This window comes from Delphinus delphis, chromosome 3 (genome assembly GCF_949987515.2).
Source record: "Delphinus delphis chromosome 3, mDelDel1.2, whole genome shotgun sequence".
NCBI lineage: Eukaryota > Metazoa > Chordata > Mammalia > Artiodactyla > Delphinidae > Delphinus > Delphinus delphis.
The window spans coordinates 43,317,658-43,341,849 of NC_082685.1; the positions used below are offsets into that span (position 1 = coordinate 43,317,658).

The window sequence follows — 24,192 nt, forward strand, 5'->3', positions numbered from 1 at the left end:
ATCTTGAGTTCAAGTGTTCTCAGACTGCCTTATACCTCTCTTTTCACAGTCAGTCTGTTTGAATCAGGATCCAAACCAGGTTCACATATGGTATTTGGTCGATAAACTTTCTTTTCAGCAGCTTTACTGAACAATATTTGGCATGCGATAAATTGCCCACATTTAAGTGTACAGTTTGATACTTTTTTTTTTTTGCGGTACGCGGGCCTCTCACTGTTGCAGCCTCTCCCGTTGCGGAGCACAGGCTCCGGACGCGCAGGCTCAGCGGCCATGGTTCACGGGTCCAGCCGCTCTGCGGCATGTAGGATCCTCCTGGACCGGGGCACGAACCCATGTCCCCTGCGTCGGCAGGCGGACTCTCAACCACTGCGCCACCAGGGAAGCCCCGTGTTTGATACATTTTGACATAGTTGACACCGTGAAACCATCATCATCATCAAGGTAGTGGACGTATCCATCACCCCAAAAGCACCCTCACGTGCCTCTGTAATCTTTTCCTCCTGTCCCTCTCCACTCCTCATGCCCCTAGGCAATCACTCCTCTGCTTCCCATCACTAGAGATTAGTTCACAATTTCTAGAATTTTATATAAAAGGAATCAGACAGTATGTATTTTTTTGTCTGATTTATTTCACTCAACACAATTCTGTTGAGATTCATCCATGTTATAACAACATTTATTAGTAGTTCATTCCTTGTTATGGTCAAGTATTATTTCACTGCATGGTACTCAGTTTACCTGTTCTTGGACATTTGGGTTGTTTTCAGTTTTTGGTTACTTCAAATAGAGTTGCTATGAACACATGTGTACCAGCCATTGTATGGACGTATACATAATTTCTTCCCTCGTGGATAAATCCCTTGAAAAGGGATGCCTGGATCCATGTGTAACTTTCTAAGAAACTGCCAAACTGGTTTCCAAAGTGGTTGTACCAGTCGCACTCCCACCAGCAGTGTGTGCATGGTTCCAATTCATCGACATCCTTGCCAACCCTTGGTATGGTCAGTCTTTTTAATAGATTATCATTTTAATTTCCATTTCTCTAATAACTATGAACTTAAGCATGTTTGATGTGTTTATTTGCCACTGACATGCCTTCTTTGCTAAAAATGTCTGTACATACCTTTTGCCCATTTTTAAATTGCCTTGCTTATTTTCTTATTAAGTTTTGAGAAATTTTATACTCTAAATATAAGTTCTTTATCAGATATACGCTTTGCAAACATTTTCTCTCTGTCTGTAGCTTGCTTTTCTATTTTCTCAACAGTATCTTTTAAAGAACAGAAGTTTTTCATTTTGAAGAAGTCCAATTTATCAATTTTTTTCTTTTCTGAATTGTCTTTTGGTGTTGTATCTAAGAAATCATGGCTTGGGTTACCAAGGTCCCAAACACTTTGCCTATGTTTTCTTCTCAAATATTTTGTTTTAGGTTTTACGTTTAGGTCAATGCTCCATTTTGAGTTAATTTTTGTATATAGTCTAAGGTATTTATTGAAAAAATTTTTTTGCATATGGATATGCACCACTTGTTGACAAGATTATATTTTGTGCACTAAATTTCCTTTGAACATCTGCAAAAGTTGGTTGTCCACATACGTGTGGATCTATTTTTGGACTCTCTATTCTGTTCCATTTATCTTTCTTTTTTTTTTTTTTTGCGGTACGCGGGCCTCTTACTGTTGTGGCCTCTCCCGTTGCGGAGCACAGGCTCCGGACGCGCAGGTTCAGCGGCCATGGCTCACGGGCCCAGCCGCTCCGCGGCATGTGGGATCTTCCCGGACCGGGGCACGGACCCGTGTCCCCTGCATCGGCAGGCGGACTCTCAACCACTGCGTCACCAGGGAAGCCCCATTTACCTTTCTTTATGTCAATATGACACCTTTAATTACTGACATTTTACGATACATCTTGAAATCAGTGTTAGTCTTTAACTTTGTACTTCTTTTGAAATTTTGTTTTGGCTATTCTAGGTCCTGTCCATTTTCCATATGAATTTTAGAATCAGTTTTTCAATTTTTACAAAAAAGCCTACTACAATGTTAGGATTCTGTTGAATTTATATATTTCTTTGGATAGAATTGATATCAATTATTGAGTCTACCAACCTATGAACACGGTATGTATCTTCATTTATTTAGAACTTCTTTAGTTTCTATCAGCAATATTTTGTAGTTTTCGGTACACAGGTTTTTCACATCTTTTGTCAGTTTCACACCTGAGTATTTCATATTTTTTGTCATTGTAAATGCTTGTTTTTAATTTTAACTTCTGATTCTTCATTATTAGTATATAGAGAAACAACTGACTTTTGTATCATGCAACTTTGCTAAACTCAGCTATTAGTTCTGGTAGCTTCTCTGTAGATTTTATTGAATTTTCTACATAGATGATCACATACTCTGCAAATAAAGACAGTTTTTGTTCTTTACTTCCCACCTGGATGAAATTATTTTTTTCTTGCCACAGGTTAGAACCTCCAGAACACTGTCAAATAGAAATGATAAGGTTGGAATCCCTGTCTTGTTCCTGATCTTAGTGGGAAAGCATTCAGATTTTTACCATGAAATATGATGTTAGCTGTAGAATTTTTACAGATGCCCTTTATCAAGTTGAGGAAGTTCCTTTCTAGTCCTGGTTTGCTGAGAGTTTTTACTAGAAATGGATGTTAGATTTTGTCAAATGGTTTTTCTAGGTGTGCTGAGGTGATCATATGGTTTTCTTTTTCATTTTGTTAATGGTGAATCATATTGATTAATTTTCTAATGTTAAACCAACCATTCATTCCTGGGATAAATTACACTTAGCCATGATGTATTACCCTTTTCATATATTGTTGGATATAATTTTCTAAACTTTTGTTTAGAACTTTTGCATTATGTTCATGAGGGATATTTCTCTGTGGTTTTCTTATAATGTTTTAGTCTGGTTTTGCTATTAAGGTAATGCTGGCCTCATAAAATGAGGTGGGACGTATTCCCTCCTTTTCCGGAAGAGTTTCTGTAGAATCAGTAACTTATCTTCTTTAAGCATTTGAGAGAATTCACCAGTAAATCTATCTGAGCCTGTAATTTTCTTTGTGGGAATATTTTCAACTACAATGTCAATTTCTTTGATAGAACCAGGGTGTTTTCCATTCGGGCTGGTGAGAACAGGCATTATTCCTGGCTCAGGTCAGTAAGAGCACTATATCACACCCCCATCATCACTGGCTCAGGAAACCCAACATGTGAGAGCTCCAGGACTTCTCCAGAACTCTTGGGAAGGACATGCCTTTTCACTGAGGGGCTGGCAGCCTATGCTGCTGGTGGTCACATCTGCCACCACATGGGAAGACAGCCAGGTTAAGAATGGAGCCAACGGAGAGGGAAGCAGAGCTGAGACCCTAGAGAGATCCTGATGACATCATCTAGACTTTTCAGTGACACCAGCCGGTAACTCCCTCTTTCTGTTGATGGCCACTTGGGCTGGGTGTCTGTCATTTGTAACCAACAGTCCAGACTGATGTGCAGGGTTCCTCTTTCCAAGGTGCTCAGGAGGCTCTTATAATGCGTACCCTGGGCTGACCTGTGATTCATCTTTTTGGCCGTGCTATGTGAGATCTTAGCTCCCCAACCAGGATCGAACCCACGCCCCCTGAATTGGAAGCATAGAGTCTTTTTTAAAAATTTTTGGCTGCGTTGGGTCTTCTTTGCTGCGTGTGGGCTTTCTTTAGTTGCGGCGAGCGGGGGCTACTCTTCGTTGCGGTGTGTGGGCTTCTCACTGTGGTGGCTTCTCTTGTTGCGGAGCATGGGCTCTAGGGTGCACGGGCTTCAGTAGCTGTGGCACGCGGGCTCAGTAGTTGTGGTGCGCGGGCTCTAGAGCACAGGCTCGATAGCTGTGGTGCACGGGCTTAGTCGCTCCGCAGCATGTGGGATCTTCCTGGAGCAGGGCTCGAACCCGTGTCCCCTGCATTGGCAGGTGGATTCTTAACCACTGCGCCACCAGGGAAGTCCCGAGACTCATCGTTGACCCGTGGCCTCTCCCTCCTAGTCCTGACCATGTGAGCACTGCAGGCCGCGATGGCACAGAGAGCCCGACTACTGGTCCTGAGGAGCGGCCCTTACCTGCATGTTGTTCCAGGCGGCCTCCCCTCGGCCCCGGACGCAGCTCTCCAGCCTCAGTGGGGAGCCCAGGGCCCCATGTTTCGTGTCTGCACACAGCCCTGTGCCCACATTGCGGATCTGGACAAGAAAGAAGCAAAGAGTGGACCAGTTAGCCACCTCGAGATACCTGCCTGGGCCCCTGCTGGGGTGGGGGGAGGGAAACGAGGCAGAGGCATCGCATGGGCTGAGTGCTGGATTATCCTAATAAGGCTTGCCCTGGGTTGGTGGGTGGGCCCTGAGCCTCTCGATAAAGGAACACAGAGAGCCGCTCCGCTAAACCCTGCTTTGTCTTAGAGCACGCAGAGTCCTGGGGCAGTGGCGGGTGCCTGGAGGGGAAGGGCTGTTGAAAGGAGGATTCCCCGGCTCCTCTCCCAGAGAATTTGACCCAACAGGTCCAGGGATCACATTTTTCCCTCATTCCAGGTGATCTAGAGACTATGCCTTGAAAACCACTCTAGAAAAGGTGTAGGGTCTTTGCTGTGGGACCTTGGAGACTCTGCCTTTTAGGGCGGGTGAATGGGAAGATCCAAAGAACAACAGTGGTCTCACTAAGATGGGTGGGGGCGTGCGGGGAAGAGCACCGTGGGGGTGTGGAGGCCCCGGCAATCGCGTGGCCAGCCAGCACGGACAGCAGTCAAGCCACCGTGCCAGGGCCGGCATCACATCGTGCAGCTCCTACTTCACAGACGTGGCTCCTTGTTCGACTGAGGGGGAGGGGGTGTCGGGGCTCAGAAAAGGTCAACTCCAATGTCCGGCTGCAGGGGTCTGACCACCCAGCTGCCGTGTTCTGCATCCACCACTGTGTCCGAGAGGAGGCCACGGTCCCCGGCGCTGCCCCCAGCCAGCGTTTGAGGGAGGCAGGCCCGCCCCCGGGAGATGCGCGCTCCTCGGGCAGGTGACTTGGCCAGAAGACTGCCTGTTAACACGGCCAGACTTCAGTAGAGCCTCACTGCAGGCTGGGGCCCTTCTTCCACAGCATCACGGTCTGACGGCTCTCCCCGCCTCTCTGCTCAATTCTTTCCTCAAGTGTTGCCCCAGTAAGTCTCTTGCACGTCTAGTCCCATCTTGGTGTCTGCTTCTCGCAGGACCTGAACAAACACGGGGGAGAAAGCCAATAGAGTGGCAAAGAAATGAAGAGCTTCATGAGGGAAATCAAGATGACACCTTGTCTAGAAAACTCGTGCTGGTGTTGGGCGGGGCTAGGCAGATGGCTTAGTTGGGAACGGCCCCTCTAAGTTGCTGTGTGAATCTGAACAAGTAACATGTGATGTTTCTGCCGGCCCAACGCGTGTCTCTCCACCTCTGGTAAAAATGCCCTGATTTTCCACAGGGCCACGGCTCCTGGCCCATCCCGTGGCCAGAGCACCCATCCTACCCTTGCTTCCCCCTTCTTCCAATGGCCACAGTGATTGGTGCAGGATCCAAGGATAAGATTTCAATCCTGGACCTTTGCTGGCTCCACTGGGAAAGAGGTCTTTACTTTCTGCTGGGTTGCGCCAAGCTTGGGATTTCTCAGCCTGAAGCTTCTGGGAGCCAATCTTGCTACTCGCGGCGTGAGGCCAACACAAGAGGAAGCGCAGTTAAGCAGGAGAAAAAGAGACTGACATCATTTGAGCTCCCTGGATCCAGGTGTTCACAGCTGAAGCCACAGCTATCCAAGGTTCCTGTGAGAATCAATAAATCCCCCCTTTTCACTTTAAAATGGACTTCTGTCACTTAAAACAGGCGCGCCAATGCTTATGCTTCCCCTCCACAAGCCCCCATATATCCATCTCTAAGCGAGTGGGTGCTCTCAACCGGAGCCAGGAGCCACGCCCAGGATGTGGTGACGGACTGTCTGCCTCCTCCAGCAGGACCAGCTCCATGGGTGTGTGACAAGGGCAACGGCACAGGGTCCCTCACTCAGAGTCTGTGTTTGTTTTTTAATACATTTATTTATGGCTGTGCTGGGTCTTTGTTGCTGCTCGCGGGCTTTCTCTAGTTGCGTTGCGCAGGCTTCTCATTGCAGGGGCTTCTCTTTGTTGTGGAGCACGGGCTCCAGTAGTTGCGGCACGCGGGCTCAGGAGTTGTGGCTCGCGGGCTCTAGAGCACAGGCTCAGTAGTTGTGGTGCATGGGCTTAGCTGCTCTGTGGCATGTGGGATCTTCCCGGACCAGGGCTCGAACCCGTGTCCCCTGCATTGGCAGGCGGATTCTCAACCACTGCACCACCAGGGAAGTCCTGTGTTTGGTTTAAAGCTCTGCTGTCACTGTCTTCAACTTTCTAGTAATTTTATCTTTGAAACCTGCAAGTGAAATCTGATGGGGCAATAGAGCACGCACGTGAGCAGAGGTGACACATGCTCTATGAGCATCTGCCGGTCCTTTCTGCCAAGTTCACAGACAGCGACTGTGAGTCCCTGCAAGCACAGAATCCTGGGGTCCCACATGCAGCGGAGTTCAGCAGGACTCAAAGGGAGAACAGGGTGAGTGTGTCGTGGCTGTGACTCAGTGGGGCCGCTGGCATGTCCCAGAGGCCACGCCCTCCTTTCCAATCAGAACTGGCTTCAGCTGCACAAAGAGGAATGCTGGTCAAAGACACAGGAGGGACTGGGGAGCCCTATCGTGTCCTTTCTGTGATGCTTCTCTGGATGAGCCAACTACTTCAGCAGCAGATAACAGCACAGAAGCAAAGGGAAGGAGGGGGCAACCCACAGTTCCTTTCCCTTCAGTTCTTTCTCATTCATCAGTAAGCCCGAGGTAGAGACAGTCGATAGGACGTGTACATTATCAAGAAGTGAAATAAAAACAGCTGAGTTAGTTTTGTGCAGTGTTTCCACTGCTCTGGTAAAAAATACAAATGCATGGACAAGGTCTGAAATACAGACTGTGAAATTTCACCAACTGTGCACGAGTTAAATGCTCTCATTGCCTTTAAGACTGGCACTGCAGAATATAAAGATGAATGGTAAAATTCACACTAATCATTTAAAGTTTTAATTTTTCTCTACTTATAACATTCAAAAGCAAACAAACAAAAACACCACCGCAAGGCTAAGAGACCACCGAAAGAAAGTAAAAAGTTTTATATTTTATACCTCTACTGGCACTTTTTAGATGACGATAAGTTTTTGTTTTTTAAAAAAAAATTTTTACTGAAATATAGTTGATTTACAATGCTGTGTTACTGGCACTTTTTTCTCTGACCTGTGGACCTGGGGTCTGCACGTGCATTTTGCGCCGGGCCCTAATTATGTGGCTTGCCTGGCCCTTCAGACTCACCTCACCCCACGCTGCGGCCGGGGGCTCCACAGGTGGGTAGAATTTGGGCAGGTCCCAGGCGATCTTGGTCATAAACCACTTGAAACTCTTGCAGTTAAGGGAGCTGCGGAGCTTTTTCTGTGCAGTTACATCTCCAGCGGAGAGGTGGCGGTACTCGGGCCGGCGCTGGTAGATGTGCTCCGCGTACTCGTCCATCCACACCTCTGCCACTCGCTTCAGGTTCTGGAGGGGATAGGCAGGTGCAAGGGTCAGTCTCTCCGAAGGACCGAGGAGAAAAGTGGGTACAAAGGGTCCTGGAGGTGAAGGTCAACCTTTCTTATTTTATGCTGCATCAAGGACCACAGCCCCACCGTGTTTTTAAGTCGTCTATATTTATTATTTATGCATGTTTTAAGGACTCTGCAACTCACGGTTGAATAGTACACTGCTGCTGGTTTTCTTGCCCATCTTGCATCCCCTCTTTTTCTACAGATTGCCTCCCACTGATTTTCCTTTGGGGACCCACCTCTGCCTCACTATTACCTCCTGTGGCTGAAGGAAAGGCATGTGACCCAGCCTGGCCAATGGGAATATAGATAGCCCAGACATAGGGATTGGCCAGCAGTGGGCATGTGACCTGGGCCAAGCCAATCAGAATCGAGAGGCATCAGTCCTGGATTTTTTTTTTTTTTTTTTTTTTGGTAACTATGGGGAAGAATTGCTGGGTAAGATCTGGTGGGTAAGATGCCGAGAGCTGCTGGGCCATTTGGAAAGCCTGTCCAAGGTTGAAGTCAACCCAGAATGAGGCAGAGCTGAGGGTTAGAAACAGGAACACATTGCTTCTTTTGGTTCCTGAATCCAGCCATGTCTGAAGCCAGAACTACCTCAGAGCTTTCCATTGACATGAGTCAGTAAATTCCCTTTCTGCTTAACCCAATTTGAGTTGGGTTTTGTCACATTTAACTAAGAGTGCTGCCCAAGTTGCCTTGTAAAAACGAATTATAATTTGCAACCAGAAGGTAAAATTCCCTCAGCAGCTGGGATTTTTAACAATCCTTTGAGGTGTTAAGGTTGCTACTTTGATTACAAAACACAAAGATAATCAATAAAAAATGACAACCATATTACTGGCAAGTAGAGGCAGCAGCAGGTGAGGAAACATCCTGTTTGTGAGTAGACTTGGAGGAGAGGAAAAGTGAATTCTTCTGTGTAACTGTGATGAAAATCCCTCACTCCACCTGCCGTGTAGATCCCATCTGCGGAGAACCTCTTACTTTTCTTGGAAGAGCAAAGCATCACGGTTCAGGGGAAATTCCCTGCTCCCAACATCTTCCTCCAACCCCAGGCTGTTGCCAGGATACCTCCCCTGCTTTAATTCTCTAGGCTTTATCATATCATTTTCCCCCTACTGCAATCCAGATTTCCTTCTGAAGGGTAAAAGCAAGTTAGCACTTTAGGCTGTTATCAATCACTCACACCTTAGTGTAAATGACTGCCCTAGAAGCAGAAGGTAAGGCTGAGGCTGGCAAATGTTTTCTGTACAGGGTGAGACAGTAAATATTTTAGGCTTTGCAGACCATGTGGTCTCAACTCTGATATAGCTATAAAGCAGCCCTAGACACTACGTAAGTGAATGGGTGTGGCTGTCAAAATTTATGGACACTGAAATTTGATTTTTTCATATGTCACAAAATATTATTATTCTTTTGATTTTTTCCCCCCTCAGCTATTTAAAAATGTAAAAACCATTCTTAGCTTACGGGTCACACAAAAATAGTTTGCCAACTCCTGAGTAAGGAGGAAGGAAGCTCACAGGAGGAAGGTCCTGGTATCGAAGCCCAAATCCACCAACTCCTCACTTTTGCTGGCTCTGAGTTTGGGACTGGGAAACCACAAAATTTCCTTGCCACTGTCTCGTTTTTTCTGAGTGCTGAAGAGGTCAACAGTGGGTCAGAAATCAGTTCAGGAACATTGTTATCCCCCTCAGGCCCCTGCAGAGCAGAGGCTGGGTTTAATTTAAAACTGTGCCCAGAGGAAGCTGAAGGCCTAAGGGGGGCCGGCACATCTGAAGAGTCTCCTTTTCCTGCCTTGCCACCCAGGTCCTCTGGCTCACTGTCTGAGTTGCTCAAGCCACAGGGACGATGAGAGACCACCGTGGTTTCTTCTCTAACCACAGGCAAGGATGGCCAATCTGACCAAGGAAAGGTGTTGAAATTCACCAGGATTCTTTTTAAAGGATCAAATCAAATAATATTCTAATTTTAAATGATACTTAAATTACTATTTTAATGAATATTGCATTTTCCAGACATGGCTTAGTAAGTCATTTCTCCCAGATCTTGAACTTTTGTACAGTTACTGGGCCAGAGTAAGGGACTTTATGTTTATTTCTATTACCTCTCCCCTTGCTAGAGTCATGAAAAGGACTCTGGGATTTTAGCAGGCGGTGTGCTCCTCTTATCCCTACTCCTAACACCTTCCTAGTTCTGGGTCCCAGTCCTGTCTGAGGCCCCCCTGCTTTTCTTGAGTTTGGATCACAGAGAATTGTCCAGAATCTTGGAATAAGTCTCCAAACAAAAATCAACTTTTGTTTTGCCAAGTTTGAGTGGGTTTCTGTTACTGCCTTCCCAAAGACCCCTTGCCCAGAAGCACAGACGAGAAGGATCTTAGCAAATTTAGTAAATAAATTAAGACTGGCTACTTCTTCTTGAGGCAGGCAAGCTGGTGGCCAGTTCATCCTTCCTGAATTGCTGCTCCACTGCTCCCTGGCTTTTTGTCCTTCTGGAATCTGTACACCTTTAGTAAGACTTTGGTTTCCCTCTTTATCTGGCTCTCTTGGGGCTTTTAGGATACCTCTCCTCAAATCTATCGGTATGATGTTCTAGGAGACAACACTCTAGAAGGATCTGGTTGTTAAAACACTGAACAAACATGTAAAATATGATCTGCAACTAAGACAGGGTAGTTAGAGATTGTAACAAAAAGTTAGGAGAGCTTGATTCAGGCACCTTTGGTCCTACCAACCTACATGGGCGCTGCTCAGACTGAACTGGTTTAAAGTCAACAGGAGACTGATTCAGTCTGAATCAGGTGAAAAATCAGGTGAAAGAAGGAGTTAAAATGTGAAAACACAGAATTCAGATAAGGCATTGAAATCACCTTTCCAGTCTTGCTAATACTGATGCTGACACTAATACTGCTAATGACAACAGCAGTCGCTATTTAAAGGACGACCACTCTGTGCCAGGCACTGGTCAGACCTAAGTGGGTTTGAATTATGGCTCTAGTTTCTTTGTGTCTCTATATTTCACTGTCCTCATCTCTAAAATGGGGATTAAAAACAAGTGAGAACTAAGTGAGATAAGTATGTAAGATGCTTTGCACAATGCCTGGCTTAGGAAGTTTTTAATGTGTTACTACAGTTCATCTGTGGATCTATGAACAGGTGGTGGTGGTATGTCTTTACCGGGCGAGTCTCATATCAATACGTGACAGCTCTGGATAGGGAAAGGATGCTTTTGGGAGTGGTCCTGCTCAGGGGTCAGAGGACTGTCCTAATGGTTCCACAGTCCCTAGTAGTTGGAAGAGTCGCTGTCTTGGGCTTACTGAGCGACTCTGCGGTTTTCCCGCGTGGCTCCTTCCTCTGGGGTTGCCAACGGTATTTCAGATGAAACGTGATTCCTGCCTCTCCTGCTGAACTAGACCTCGCACCCCACGTGAGAGGGCTGTCCCAAGCGCGGATGGCTGGTACGGCTGTCGTTGGAATCTTCGACCACTAGAGGGCGTTGCTGGCTCTCTTTTTCCTCAACGCCGGTCCCCATAGCAACGCCGGTCCCCATAGCAGCCCCGGCCCGCCTCCAGAGCCCAGCACCCCACCCTTGGATGGAGCCCGGGGAGACAGCTGCCTCTCTGAGCCTCTTGGTCTTTCTTGTAAGTCTCAGGACAAGGGCCCTTCCGAGACCCAGAGGCTACAATTCTGCACGTCGTTGATTGTCAGGTGATGGGGGAAGGGGAGGCAGTGGACTGGGCAGAAGGAGGCTGTGTGGACTGAAGCCAAACAGGCTCGCGGGGGGTGTGTGTGTGGGGGGTGGGCGCTGTCGGGAGGGGTCTTCACGGGTTGAAGTGGGGGGTCTCCAACAGGCAAATCTGTGTGGTGACCTTTCCAGAACCCACCAAACCTCCCTGCGGCTCTCTTTACCCTCTGGGGACCCTCCCACCTCTTCGTTGTTCTTTTGGGGTCACCCTGATTTTTTTCAAGACCCTTAAGATTTTAAAATTTTGTTATTAAGGTTTAGTGAAATATTAATAACACAAAACAAAAACTTCTGGCTTACATTTCCGTTTGTAGATAGTGCCACTTTAATTCGACCAATGACTGATATAAACCATTTTAAGGCACTAAAACAGTTTGACACAGAATTTTTGGCATGAAAGTGGAGAGGCGGTGAGAAGAGAAAGACGCTAACATTTATTAACCATCGCTGTGCCAGGGGCTTTTAAGTGCCATCTCAGTCTTTCCCAAACACACCACTCCACCTGTGTTAAATTGTACCCAACATGTTTCTTTAAATCATCCCTAGTCTAACTTTGTACCTACTTTAGCTTTATCCTAAGTAATAATGTCAGTGAAATCATAAATTTGCTACACTAATCCACATTAATTTCAACACTGGAAATAAAAATGTTGACCACCTAAAATCACCTTATTGGTCACACTTTGGGAAACTGCATTATCTCCTTAATTCTCCCGGCCATGCTAAGAGTTGGAAAAAAATGAGCTTCCTTGAAGCAAAGGAGTAAACAGAGCCTTAGAGCAACCCTTCCAAGGTCACAGAGCTAATAAGTGATTAAGCAGGGCTTTAAGTAAGTTCTTCTATGTTTATTTATGTTTGCCACACTGCGAGGCTTGTGGGATCTTAGTTCCCCAGCCAGGGCTTGAACCCATACCCTCAGCCTTGAAAGTGCGGAGTCCCAACCACTGGACCGCCAGGGAATTCGCATAAGTAAGTTCTTTGAAACTGGATTTCACCTGGAGGGTGGGGGGAGGGGCACATCCTCACTCCTAGGGACCATTAGGCCTAGGGCATGGGGTGTCTCTGCTCCGCCAATGGTCGTAGGCCAACATCTCACCCCCTAGGGAAGCTACCACCTTACCCGGGCCAGGCTGACTCCGGCGGGGACCTTGTAGGGCACGTACTTCCTGTAGATATGGCCCACCCTGGAGCAGGGAATGTCCTCCATGCGGCCTCCACACATCCACACCTGCAGGGTGAGAAGTGAGAGAAGATGATATTTCTGCCTCCCATTCATGGCCTCCTCAAAGGCGAGCGTTCCTTCGTGCATTCATCGAAGCATCAGCGTGGACTGTGTACTAAAGCCCCCATTCACAGAACTAGGGATGTAGGAAAACACAGCAGTGACAACAGCAGTAAAAACAGCTCACGGCATCGAGTGCTTACTCATGGCCAGATGCTACGATATGGGCTTCGCACGCACAGCTGCACAGAAGCCTCGTCAGAAAACCCATAAAGTAGGTAGTAACGGAGCTCCATTTTACAGATGAAGAAACCGAGGCTCAGAGAAGCTAAGAAACTTCTCTAAGGTCACAGGGTTGGTACATGGTGGGGCCAGAATTCAGAGCCAGCTTGGGCTGACTCTAGAGTCTGAGCTCTGGACAAGTGTGAGAACTGTGAGGGGGTAGCGGGGGCTCTGTGGGAAAGACTGTGGTGATCACTTCGTGATGCTGTCCGCAGGTATGACAGGGGACAAGGTGGCACCCAGGCTGTGCCTTTGCCGACTCTGGCATTAAACGCTGTTGTTTCCTTCTAGATCTTGCTGGGTCACCCTGAGCAGTCCCCTGCCTCCCTGCCCTGACTCTCCTGCAGGGTGGCTCATGGGCAAGGCTGCCTGTGCTTCTTGTGTCTCCCTCCACAACCGGTATCACAGAGATCTCCTGAGTTGGAACCCTGGTCTGACAACAGTGTGGGAATTCTTAACAAGTACAATCAACCCACTGAGGGGCCCAGCCTAAACAGACCCCCTCTGGCAGTCCTGGGTTCAAATCCTGACTCAGCCACGATACAGCTTTGTGACTTGGATCGAGGCACCTAACTTCCCTGAGTCTCAGTTTCCTCACTTGTAAAGGATGAAATGAGGCAGGCTCAGGGGATGCGGTATTGTAGGTAAGGTGCTTATTAGCACAGGACCTGGCATCCAGTCACAGCAGTGTGAGATACTGCAAATGATGGGTTCATACATTTGACTGATAGTTATGGAGTGCCTGCTACAGGCCACACATGCTGCTGGGCACATACAGCAGTGAATAAGTTGGCCAAGGCCCCTGCTCTCATGGAGGCGGAGTGTGGTGGCCAGACTCTGAGGAGCCCCCAATGATCCCTGCCTCCTGGTGTTTGCACCCTCCCAAATGAAGCACATGAGGACTGAGCTGTGTCACCAACAGGATACTACAGAAATGACGGAGGACACTGTGGCTCCCACCTTGCTCCCTGGGATCACTTGCTTTGGGGCAGCCAGCTGCCATGTTTTGAGGACACTCAAGCAGCCCCATGGAGAGGTACAGGTGGTGAGGAGCTGAAGCCTCCTGCTAATAGTGCTAACCTTCCCACCACGTGAATGAGCCATCTTAGAAGTGGCTCCTCCAGGGACTTCCCTGCTGGTCCAGTGGCTAAGACTCTGTGCTCCCAATGCAGGGGGCCCGGGTTCCATCCCTGGTCGGGGAACTAGATCCCGCATGCATGCTGCAACTAAGAGTTTGCATGCCGCAACTAAAGATCCCATGTGCTGCAACTAAGACCCGGTGAGCCAAATAAATAAATAAATATATATATATATTTTTAAAAAAGGCTCCTCCAGCCCCAGTCAAGCCTTCAGATGACCACAGCCCTGGCTGATACCCTGACTATAACCTCATGAAAGACCCAGGCAGAACTATCTTGCTAAGCCACGCACAAATCCCTGACCTGCACAAACTTTGAGATAATAACTGTCTATTACGGCTTTAAGATTATGTTTTCCTGTGGCAGTAGATAACTAATACAGGGACTTTCAGATGGTGATGTGTGATCTATGGAAGCCAAAGCAAGGTAACTGGATGGACTCACTGGATGGATGGATGGGATGCTGTGCTACCCCCACCTGTCAGGGAAAGCCTCACCTAGAAGGGAGTATTTGAGGCGAGACTTAAATGATGAGAAGGTAAAATAAAATAAAGATCTGAAGGGTGAGAGAGCAGGTGGAGAGAAGAGCGAGTGCAAAGGCCCTGGGGTAGGGAGCCAGAGGCCTGGAGCAGAGGTTGCAAAGACAGGAGTGAGGGGAGGGGAGGTCATAGAGGTGAGTGGGACAATCATAAGGGTCTCTTGCAGCAGAACTAGGAGTCTTCACTGCAAGTCTTCAGTGAGGGAGACAACACAATCCACCTCTCTTTTCCAAAGATGACTCTGTGGAGTGCAGGATGGCCAGTAGGGTACAGGACTGGGGGAGGGAAGGTCTAGGGGGCTTTTGTAGATACAAAGCAGTCATGGCTTAGGGTCTGTGGGACTGCGGCGATGGTGGGACACGGCTGGATTTGGGACATTATTATTAATTTCATTACTGTATTCCCTCATTTGTGGAGTGAAGAGCAGGAGTGGGAATATCTACAACCCCGATTCCGTGCAAAAGAGCCTTTTCCACCTTGAACTGCTTGACAGGATTCTGGGGACTCGGCTCCGTATCTTGATTAATTCAGGGGCTCTAGAAGGGCTCCTTGCACACTTGAGGGGCCTCAGTCCCCCATCACTTCCCGCCAGCAACTGTCTCCTCCTCACCCCAGATGTACTCTGTCCTGGGCTTCCCACAGGGGATAGGCATGCGTGGGGCTGCAATTAGTGGAAATGCTGCCTGGAGAAATGCGATTATATTCTGATCTTGGGGGAGAAAAAAACCATCGAGCCAGTCAATAGAACAGAACATTGGTCTTGAGATAATGGGCTCCTGATGGTAGATTAATGTCAAGGCCAAGCCAAGAAGTTTATTTTCAAAGCAGGAGATCAGGCGCCAGCATCCTGTAACAATAACTCTCCCTTTATACAAAGTGACTGATGTGGAAGCAACGTTTTTGTCTGGTGGATATTGCCCAGATCGCCGCTGGGCTGCCCTTGCCTGTTGGAAGGCAGAGCAACACTGAGCAGGTGGAGGACACCTTACTCTGCTCTATTTGTGAATGTCTCCCGGGCAGCTGACTAGGCCGGTGTCCAGCTCTCTCGACTCCATATTAAACTCACATTAGCTAATGAGGCTGTGTCTCTGGCTCTGCTTGGCAGGGAACCTTCCTTTATGCAGACGGTTCATCAATTTCCAAATCCTTCCCTGTGCTGTGACCTCGGGTTTCTTTGGCCCTGACCATGCTGGCCATCAGCCGGAAGGTTCCTGAGAGACCAGGGTGACCTTGATCTACTCAGAGGTTTGAGGCATCCAAAATGCCCTCAGATTCCTGGGATGTCTGCAGCCCAGGAGGAGTGCTGGCTTTGGACGATGAGTTTACTCCACGGCTTCCCTGCCCTGGACATGACTCTCTGACGGCTGATCTGCCTTTAGAGAGACGCACACCTGTTCAGCAAAAGCTGCGGCCAAGCCCTGAGTCCTCTGGGAACACCTGAGCCGTCTGAGAGGGGCCCAGCTCAGGGTACACTCAACCCTTCAGAACGCCCTCTGGCCCCCCAGAACACATCATATACAGCAGGCACCACCCCCGTGGTGTTCGCTGCTTATCTGGCAGGATCCCCAGACTGCAGGGGACTCTCCATCCCGGGACATGATAAAAGCTGGAGGCATGCAATTACAGCATGACTTGCCGTGGGCTGGGGAGCTGGGCAGATCTGGTCCTGGACTCCAGGTTCAGCTCATGGCCCATGTCACCTACCTGTGTACCTTCAGGCCCACCTCCCTCCCTTCACAGCTGAGGCAGCAGCCACCCAAGACCCACAGAAACCACAGCACTGTTTTCCTATCCCAACGCCACCAGTGCAGCCGTGTGACCTGGGGATGACGGTCACTGCTACCTTGCAAGGCTGCTGAGATGGACTGAGACGAGCTGTGAAGAGCGCTCAGCCTGATGCCTGGCCATAGCAAACCTGATTAATGTTAGTCATTTCTATTTGCGAAAGAACGAGAAATACCACCACCTTGAAAAGATACAGTATTTGCCCTTCTGCTCAACACCATGGTATTTTTTTATCCTATGGCCTGATTTCCCAAATGGATAAAGTGAAGCTCAGAGACATGATGGAGTTTTTCAAACAGACTTCGTGGCAGAACCTGCAACTGACCAGGAGAATGACAGTGCCAGGCGGGTGGGGTACAGTCACGGGGCTTTGTTGCCTGAGGGTCTTCGCCTCTCCCCCAAGTAATACACTGGCAGAAGAGCCCAGCTGGTGGCAGAGAGAAGGGGAGCTGCAGAGCTGGCAGCAGCTGCAACCGTGTTTGGCCGGGACCCCGTCATATATGGATGGGGACAAAGACAGGCCACTGAGATGACATCTTGCAGCCCCTCTCTGCTGTCAGCTTTCTTCCCTCCCTCCCCTCCATGCCCTTCCTAGTCTCCATCCCCACGGGGGGTGCAGCTGTCTGCTCCGGGAGCCTTGTTCCACCATAAGGAGTTTCCAGACACACCCTGCCATCTCGTTCCTTGGTGCTGTTTTCTCCTGTGGAACAGTCTTCTCCCTGGAAGCACCATGCCACTAGACAAGTACAAATCTAATTGTAAAAGCTTGCTCCCCATTCATTTTCATTGCTGCTTTGATTTACTTTATTAGCAAACTTCTTTTGTGTGATGACAGGCTTCATTACAGTGTCTATAAAAGACAATTAGTCGCTCTTACCTCCTAAACTGAGGAGGAAAGAAACGAGTGGTGATGAGCTTCAGAAAGACACAGTGGGCCCCGGTGAGTGCGTGGCAAAGGGGCCGTCCTGCTGAGGGGACTGCGAGTGAGCAGGGGTGGGGCGAAACCTCTCTCTCAAGGAAACGGCTGCCTGGAAACCAGTCAGTAATGGATGGGCACCCTACCTGCCCAGGGAGGGGAGAAGACACCAGTCAGCCATGGCTTTTGCTGCTGGCAGCAGCTGAGGACCCCAATGAAGTCCAAACCCTGTTCAGTTGCGCTTGGGAGCTGCACCATTAATATGCAATTAAAAGAATAATCGTCACCAATTATCCTGCATTATCTCTGAGCTTAGGGAGAATACAGGGTAGCCGTGATGAGCTTGGTTCTGGCTCTTAAGCAAGTTTCATGAATCTGAAAGCCTCAGTTTCCTCACCTGCAGTATGGGATGTATTACTGTGCCTCCCTCCTAGGGTTGTGATGAGGCTGGAATGAGGTAATTCTGAAGCATAGAGGACTCTGAGCAATCCTAATGGTGCTACCTGGGCACATGGTGGCTGGCGCTACTGGTGGTGGGCGCCACAAATATGCCACGCAGTTTCCCTTCAGAAAAGAAGGAATGGCGTTGGATCCATGTTTTCTGTAAGTTCATATGATTTTGAACGTATTAGCTTGTTTCGAACAACAAGATACTGTTTCAGGAAGTCTCACCAGTATGAAAGAATCTCACTCATGTTCATTTTAGATGCTTATACTGGTTACAGGGTACAGTTGGTAAAAGAGCAGGAAAAAACCCAATTTTATTTTTCTTTTAAAAATCCATTTAAATTTACTTCTAGATTAATATATGATTTTATATAATATAGTTTTAAGCATATGTGTATCTAAATTAATACATTGAATATCTGACTGTTTCAACAATCTCCTGGGGCTTCCCTGGTGGCACAGTAGTTAAGAAGCCGCCTGCCAATGCAGGGGACACGGGTTCGAGCTCTGGTCTGGGAGGATCCTACATGCCGCGGAGCAACTAAGCCCGTGTACCACAGCTACTGACCTGCGCTCTGGAGTCTGTGAGCCACAACTACTGAGCCCACGTGCTGTAACTACTGAAGCCCGCGCACCTAGAGGCCGTGCTCGGCAACAAGAGAAGCCACCGCAATGAGCAGCCTGTGCACCACCAACGAAGAGTAGTCCCTGATCGCCGCAACTAGAGAAAGCTCATGTGCAGCAACGAAGACGCAATGCAGCCAAAAATAAATAAATTAATTAATTAAATAAAGAAAAACAATATTTTATTTTATTTTTTTGTGTGTGTGCGGTACACGGGCCTCTCACTGTTGTGGCCTCTCCTGTTGCAGAGCACAGGCTCTGGACACGCAGGCTCAGCGGCCATGGCTCATGGGCCCAGCCGTTTCATGGCATGTGGGATCTTCCCGGACCGGGGCACGAACCCGTGTCCCCTGCATCGGCAGGTGGACTATCAACCACTGCGCCACCAGGGAAGCCCTCCTGAGGTGTTTATAGTCAACTTGGCCAAAAAATGGGGGGTGGTTGCCTTACATTAGGGCTTTTTTTTTTCTTTAATAAATGAATTCGCTTAAGTTGCAGGATCTGTTAGGTTTTGGTTCATATTTGAAATAGCACAATCTCCCAACCACCCAGTGGGGGAGGTACTGGCATGCCTCTTACACATGAGGAAAGCGAGGCCTAGCGAGGTCCAGTGCCTTCCCCAGGGCTCCTCGGCTCATAAGTGGCAGAGCCCAGAGTGGATTCCAGGGTGGGGGCCCCCAGAACTAGGCAGATCTGAGACTGCACCTTTGATCTTTCTAAAGCCTGGTCCTGACCCTATCATGGTCTCCCACAAAGACCCCTCTTGGCACTTGTATTATCTGCAGGACAAAGGGGTCACCCTGGGCTTGCAGTCAAGGCCTCTGCCCCCTGCTCCGGTCACCTCTGATCCCCTCCACACCCCCTGGACACCACACGTGCATGCTGCTGAGAGCCAGCTGCAGTGCACCCACATTTCTGCTCTCTTGGGCACATGTGCTTTTCTTTCCATGAACAATGCAGCCCAGTACAAACATTCATTCGTTCGTTCATTCATTCACACATAGCCTGGTCACTGGTCAGCCTTGCTCTAAAACCCTGTTGGAAGAGATGGGGGCTTCTCTGGTGGCACAGTGGTTAAGAATCTGCCTGCCAATGCAGGGGACACGGGTTCGAGCCCCGGTCTGGGAAGATCTCACATGTCGCGGAGCAACTAGGCCCGTGAGCCACAACTACTGAGCCTGCGCATCTGGAGCCTGTGCTCTGCAACGGGAGAGGCCGTGACAGTGAGAGGCCCGCACACTGCAATGAGGAGTGGCCCCCGCTCGCCGCAACTGGAGAAAGCCCTCACACAGAAACGAAGACCCAACACAGCCAAAAAAATAAATTAATTAATTAAAAAAAAAAAGAAGAGATGGAACAGAAACTGGCAGCCAAGGGTGGACCAGTGACATAGAGCCTTGAAAGTGGGGTGAAGGTGTTGGTACCTGTGGGCCAACCCTGCCAACCAACCTACCCATTACTCTATCTTTCCACACCCCAGCCTGAGCATCCACTCTGTACCAGACCTTACCTACTGGTTACAGCCACGATTTTCAGTCTCGAGTGAGCATCAGAGTCACCTGGAGAGCTTGCTAAAACACAGACTGCTGGGTCCCACCCCCAGGATGTCTGACTCAGCAGGTCTCCGTGGGATCTGAGAATTTACATTTCTAACAAGTTCCCAGGTGATGCTGGTGCTGCTGGGCTGGGGACCACACTTTGAGAACTAGTGCCTCCTGGATTAGTGACAGCCCCTCTCAGGACAGTGGTGCCTGCCAGTTCACACTGTGTCTCTAGACAGCCCTGTGAGTTTGGGGTTTCAATGAGGAAGTAAAGGTTCAGCAGAAAGGGCAGGTGAACTGTCCCAGGTCTCACTCAGAGCTCATTCCAGAGCTGGGCCTGGAGCCAAGGTCTTTGGCCTCTGTCTTGCCGGCCTCAAAGCTCTTTCCACGCCTGTCTTCCTGCAACTGCAGCCCATACACATCGACCACAATGCCGACGTTAACAGCTATCATAATTGATAATTTACAATATGCCAGGCGCTGAGCTAAGCTTTTAACACATTTTGATTAATAGTATGCTCACACCGACACTATGCAATAAGGATCATTCTATTGCCACTTTACAGATGAAGAAGTCCAGAGAGGTTAAGTCACTTTCCCAAGGTCACACAGCCACTAGCTGATGGAGCTTTCACCTGAACCCAGATGGTTTGATTCCAAAGCCAATGTACTATCCCGTGCCGTTCTGCCTCCTTTTTTCCTCTTTTTCTTTTCTTTTTTCTTTTTTTTGCGGTACGCAGGCCTCTCACTGTTGTGGCCTCTCCCGTTGCGGAGCACAGGCTCTGGACATGCAGTGCAGGCTCAGCGGCCATGGCTCACGGGCCTAGCCGCTCCGCGGCATGTGGCATCTTCCCGGACCAGGGCACGAACCCGTGTCCCCTGCATCGGCAGGCGGACTCTCAACTACTGCGCCACCAGGGAAGCCCCCTGCCTCCTTTTTTAACACGAAGGTTCTGATCCAAACAGCTACCACTCACTGACTGCCTTCTTTTTGTCTGTCTTCAGGCTAAACAAACGTTTTATACCATTTAATTTTTAATTTTTATTTTTGGCCTCACCTTGTGGCATGTGGGATCCCTGACCAGGGATCGAACCTGTGCCCCTGCATTGAGAACACGGAGTCTTAACCACTGGACTGCCGGGGAAGTCCCTACCATTTAGTTTTTATAACAAACCTGTGAAGAAGTTGTTATCTCCATTTTTAGCAATAAAAGACCGAGGCATGAAGAGATGGGCACGTGGCCGGTTAGGGAGCCATGTACCACAGGTGACCCTCGGGCTTCCGAGCCATCTTCCTGGAGGAATGGTGGGAGGGGCAGGTGCCCACAGACAGAGACACCCATGGAATTTCAAATGGCTGCTCAAAGTCAGGAGCAGAATGCCTTCCCTGTTCTTGGCAGACAGCTCTTAGAAAGTCTGGGTACATGTGGCTGGGAGGAAAATGCTACATGCGGCAGAGCAAGTTCCCAGCATCCTCGGATAACCCAGCGAAGGAAGGAGCTAGCGCCGGGTTCCCGGCAGCGACACTGCAGCTGGTCTGAATCAGAGGGGGCTGGCAGCGGGTGGTGGAAGGGATGGGGAGAGGCGATGGCACGCTGGCACTTGTGTGGGGGCCCCGAAGGCCCTCCTGGGTGGCAACTTAACCCCCTCAGGGCTGGTCCTGACTTCTGGGGCCTCCCTGTAGCAGTGGCCTCTCTCTAGGCTGCCCCCTCCCACCAGGTGGAATGAAATGAGCACTGGGCTTAGAGTCAGGACATCTGGGATTTAGCCCTGGCTCTGCCACCTTCCAGCTGAGGGACCCTGGCCCTGTCCCCTAAGAACCTGGGGCATCAGGTCACAACATCACTCCTCACCCGTTTCTGGTGTGCCTACAACTTTCTTTTCATACACCCTATTTCACTCAACCCCCCTGATGACACGTGAGTTCCAAGGAAGGAAAATCTGAGAGCTTCCTTTTTTTAAATCTGCCCACAGCAGTCTGGGGCTGGGTTGGCCTTTGGTAACTGTATCAGTGTTGGACTATGCAGACCCACCCACCACTGAGGCCTCCTGCCTCTGCTCAGATGTGGTGGGTTTCCCTCTCGGAACAAGGCTCTCCCTCGTTCCCTCGTGTGGCTTTCTGTCACTCCCTTGCTCAAGCGAGCCTGCCCCAAGGGACCTTCTGAACGTCTCCATCTTCCTCTCCAAGGGCAGCAGGCTGCTGCCCCTGTCTCCTGGAACAGACCCTGCAGAGGTGCGCTTGGGGTCTCCATCCTTCCCTGGGGGTCTCCTCACCGTGACTCCCTTCTCTGTAGACCTCACCTGGGGGAGAATCTCATCCCTGAACTTGCGAATGGCCCAAACGAAGCACTGGGATGTCTATGGGGCGGAGGAGGGGTGGGCCGGGAGGCTGAAGAAACAACAGTCTTCCCTTCTTCTCGGTTAAAAAAAATATTAATTTTTCTCCTGATTACAGAAGTGATATGTACTGATGATGAACGCATTCAACGTTACAGAAACAATGAAGCAGAAAGGGACAGCCACACTGTAGCCCTCCCACCCCCGATGCCCCAAGGGATGGGAAGCTTCCGGGGCACCGTGGGTCAGAGTACATCAAGGCAAAGGATCAGTCTGAAGTCAGACAGCAGGGCTGAAATCCTTGTTCCAACCACGTGACATTGTGGAAGGATTTAACCCAAGACTCAGTTTCCTCATCTATAAAGTGGGGGGGCACGGGGCCCCACGTTACTGCATGTGGGTGCTCAGTAAACTAGAAGGAGATTCTTCTCAGTTTTTTGTTTGTTTGTTTGCATTTGTCATATTTTTTAAGATTAAACACGCGACTATATATACATACATAAAAACAAAATTTTCACATCTTTTTTTAAAACTTAATTTTGGAGGCATCTAACTTCTTTTACATAATATTTCACTGTTGGGATGTGCTCTAACTTATTTATCCCCTAAGGATGTACACTTAGGTCATTTTCAGTCTTCCCCTTTCGTAAGTAATGCTTCAACAGATAGCTCCTACCTCAATCTTTGCTCTATCTCTCTTGGCTAAACTCCTGGGCGTGAAATTTTGGGTAAAAGAATGTGCTTGCTTTGAAATGTAACGGATTCTGCCAAATTGCTAACAGAAGATATATCCACTTACATTGCGTCAAGGCCCACATCTTTCTCACGCCAGCTCAGCCACGTTGTCCCGTGGACACTTCTCCTCTCCTGGAGCTCAAAGTTGAAGACATCCTAACCTCAGCCTCCTGGGGACACTGTGCAGGTCCCTTTTCTGCTGGTCCTGCTGCCACCACCTCTAATCCAACCACCCTCGCATCCACGTAAGACCAAGGGCTTTCTCCACAGCATCTTATTCGAGCCTCTCTTGGGTAGGAAGGAAAACTCTATCAGCACCATCTGGGATGTGAGGGCCAGAGAGATCAAGCAATTGGTCCAGGGTCTCCAGGTGGACAGAGAGCAGAGATGAGAAGCCAGTGCCCTGCCTTCTCACTGAGTACCTCTCCTGCCATCGCCATCACCCAAAGATGCAGATGTAAGCCTGGGAAGGGCAGGATGAAGGAAGTTATATAAGATAGGAACTGATGCCACTAACAGTTATCTGAAACACCTATTCTGGGCCAGAAACTGGGGTATAGAGATGGACAAAACCCACTCCCTGCCTCGAGGAAGCTCAGAGTGCAGTGGGGGAGACAGGCCAACCCTTGGGTCCTGTCAACAGGAGGTACTGGGTGCCATGCTGGGAGTGACATTCGGGTGGTCCCTAAGCATCAAAGGGAGCTCAGGTAAGGCTGAGAGGACACCATATAGATGAGCTGAACCCAGAAGGATGACTGTGGGTTGGCCAGACCAAGGAAGGGCATTTCAGGAAAAGTGAACAGTGCATGCCTTCAAAGATAGCCAGGCATATGAGCCTGGGGCTTGTAAGCCGTTCTGTATGGCTGGGTCAGGTGGACATCGGTGGTTTGCCCCGCCCCGCCTCCATTCCCCCTTCTGCACACAATGCCTGGGCTTTCCTTTAGGGAGCCAGCTCATCCCACTTTCCCAGCTCCAGGATGGGCATGTGACCAATCAGACTCAGGCTGCAGTTGACAGATCAGAACATTGTTCAGGAAGGGGCAATGAGACTCGACTTGGGGACTTACTACAGGAATCATGGGAAATAGAAACTCTTTTCCCACTGGGCTGCTGGGTATTTCCACAAGTGAAAACTTGCCTGAGAGGAAAGCCAACCCAGATGAAAGCAGAGCTGAGGGACTAAGCGAGATGGAGCCTAGATGAGATGGGTT

At 49.1% G+C, this 24,192-nt stretch overlaps 1 protein-coding gene across 1 annotated transcript in view; it reads right to left on the reverse strand.

Annotated features, from left to right (window-relative positions):
• The window catches only part of GALNT10 (polypeptide N-acetylgalactosaminyltransferase 10), a 223,359-nt gene that overhangs the window by 1,984 nt on the left and 197,183 nt on the right, over window positions 1-24,192 (reverse strand). Inside the window, exons 8-10 of the mRNA XM_060008474.1 lie at window positions 12,535-12,642; window positions 7,402-7,623; window positions 4,104-4,220 (exon numbers count right to left, since the gene is read on the reverse strand). Coding sequence (XP_059864457.1) covers window positions 4,104-4,220; window positions 7,402-7,623; window positions 12,535-12,642 — 447 coding nt within the window. The remainder of the gene's footprint in view (window positions 1-4,103; window positions 4,221-7,401; window positions 7,624-12,534; window positions 12,643-24,192) is intronic.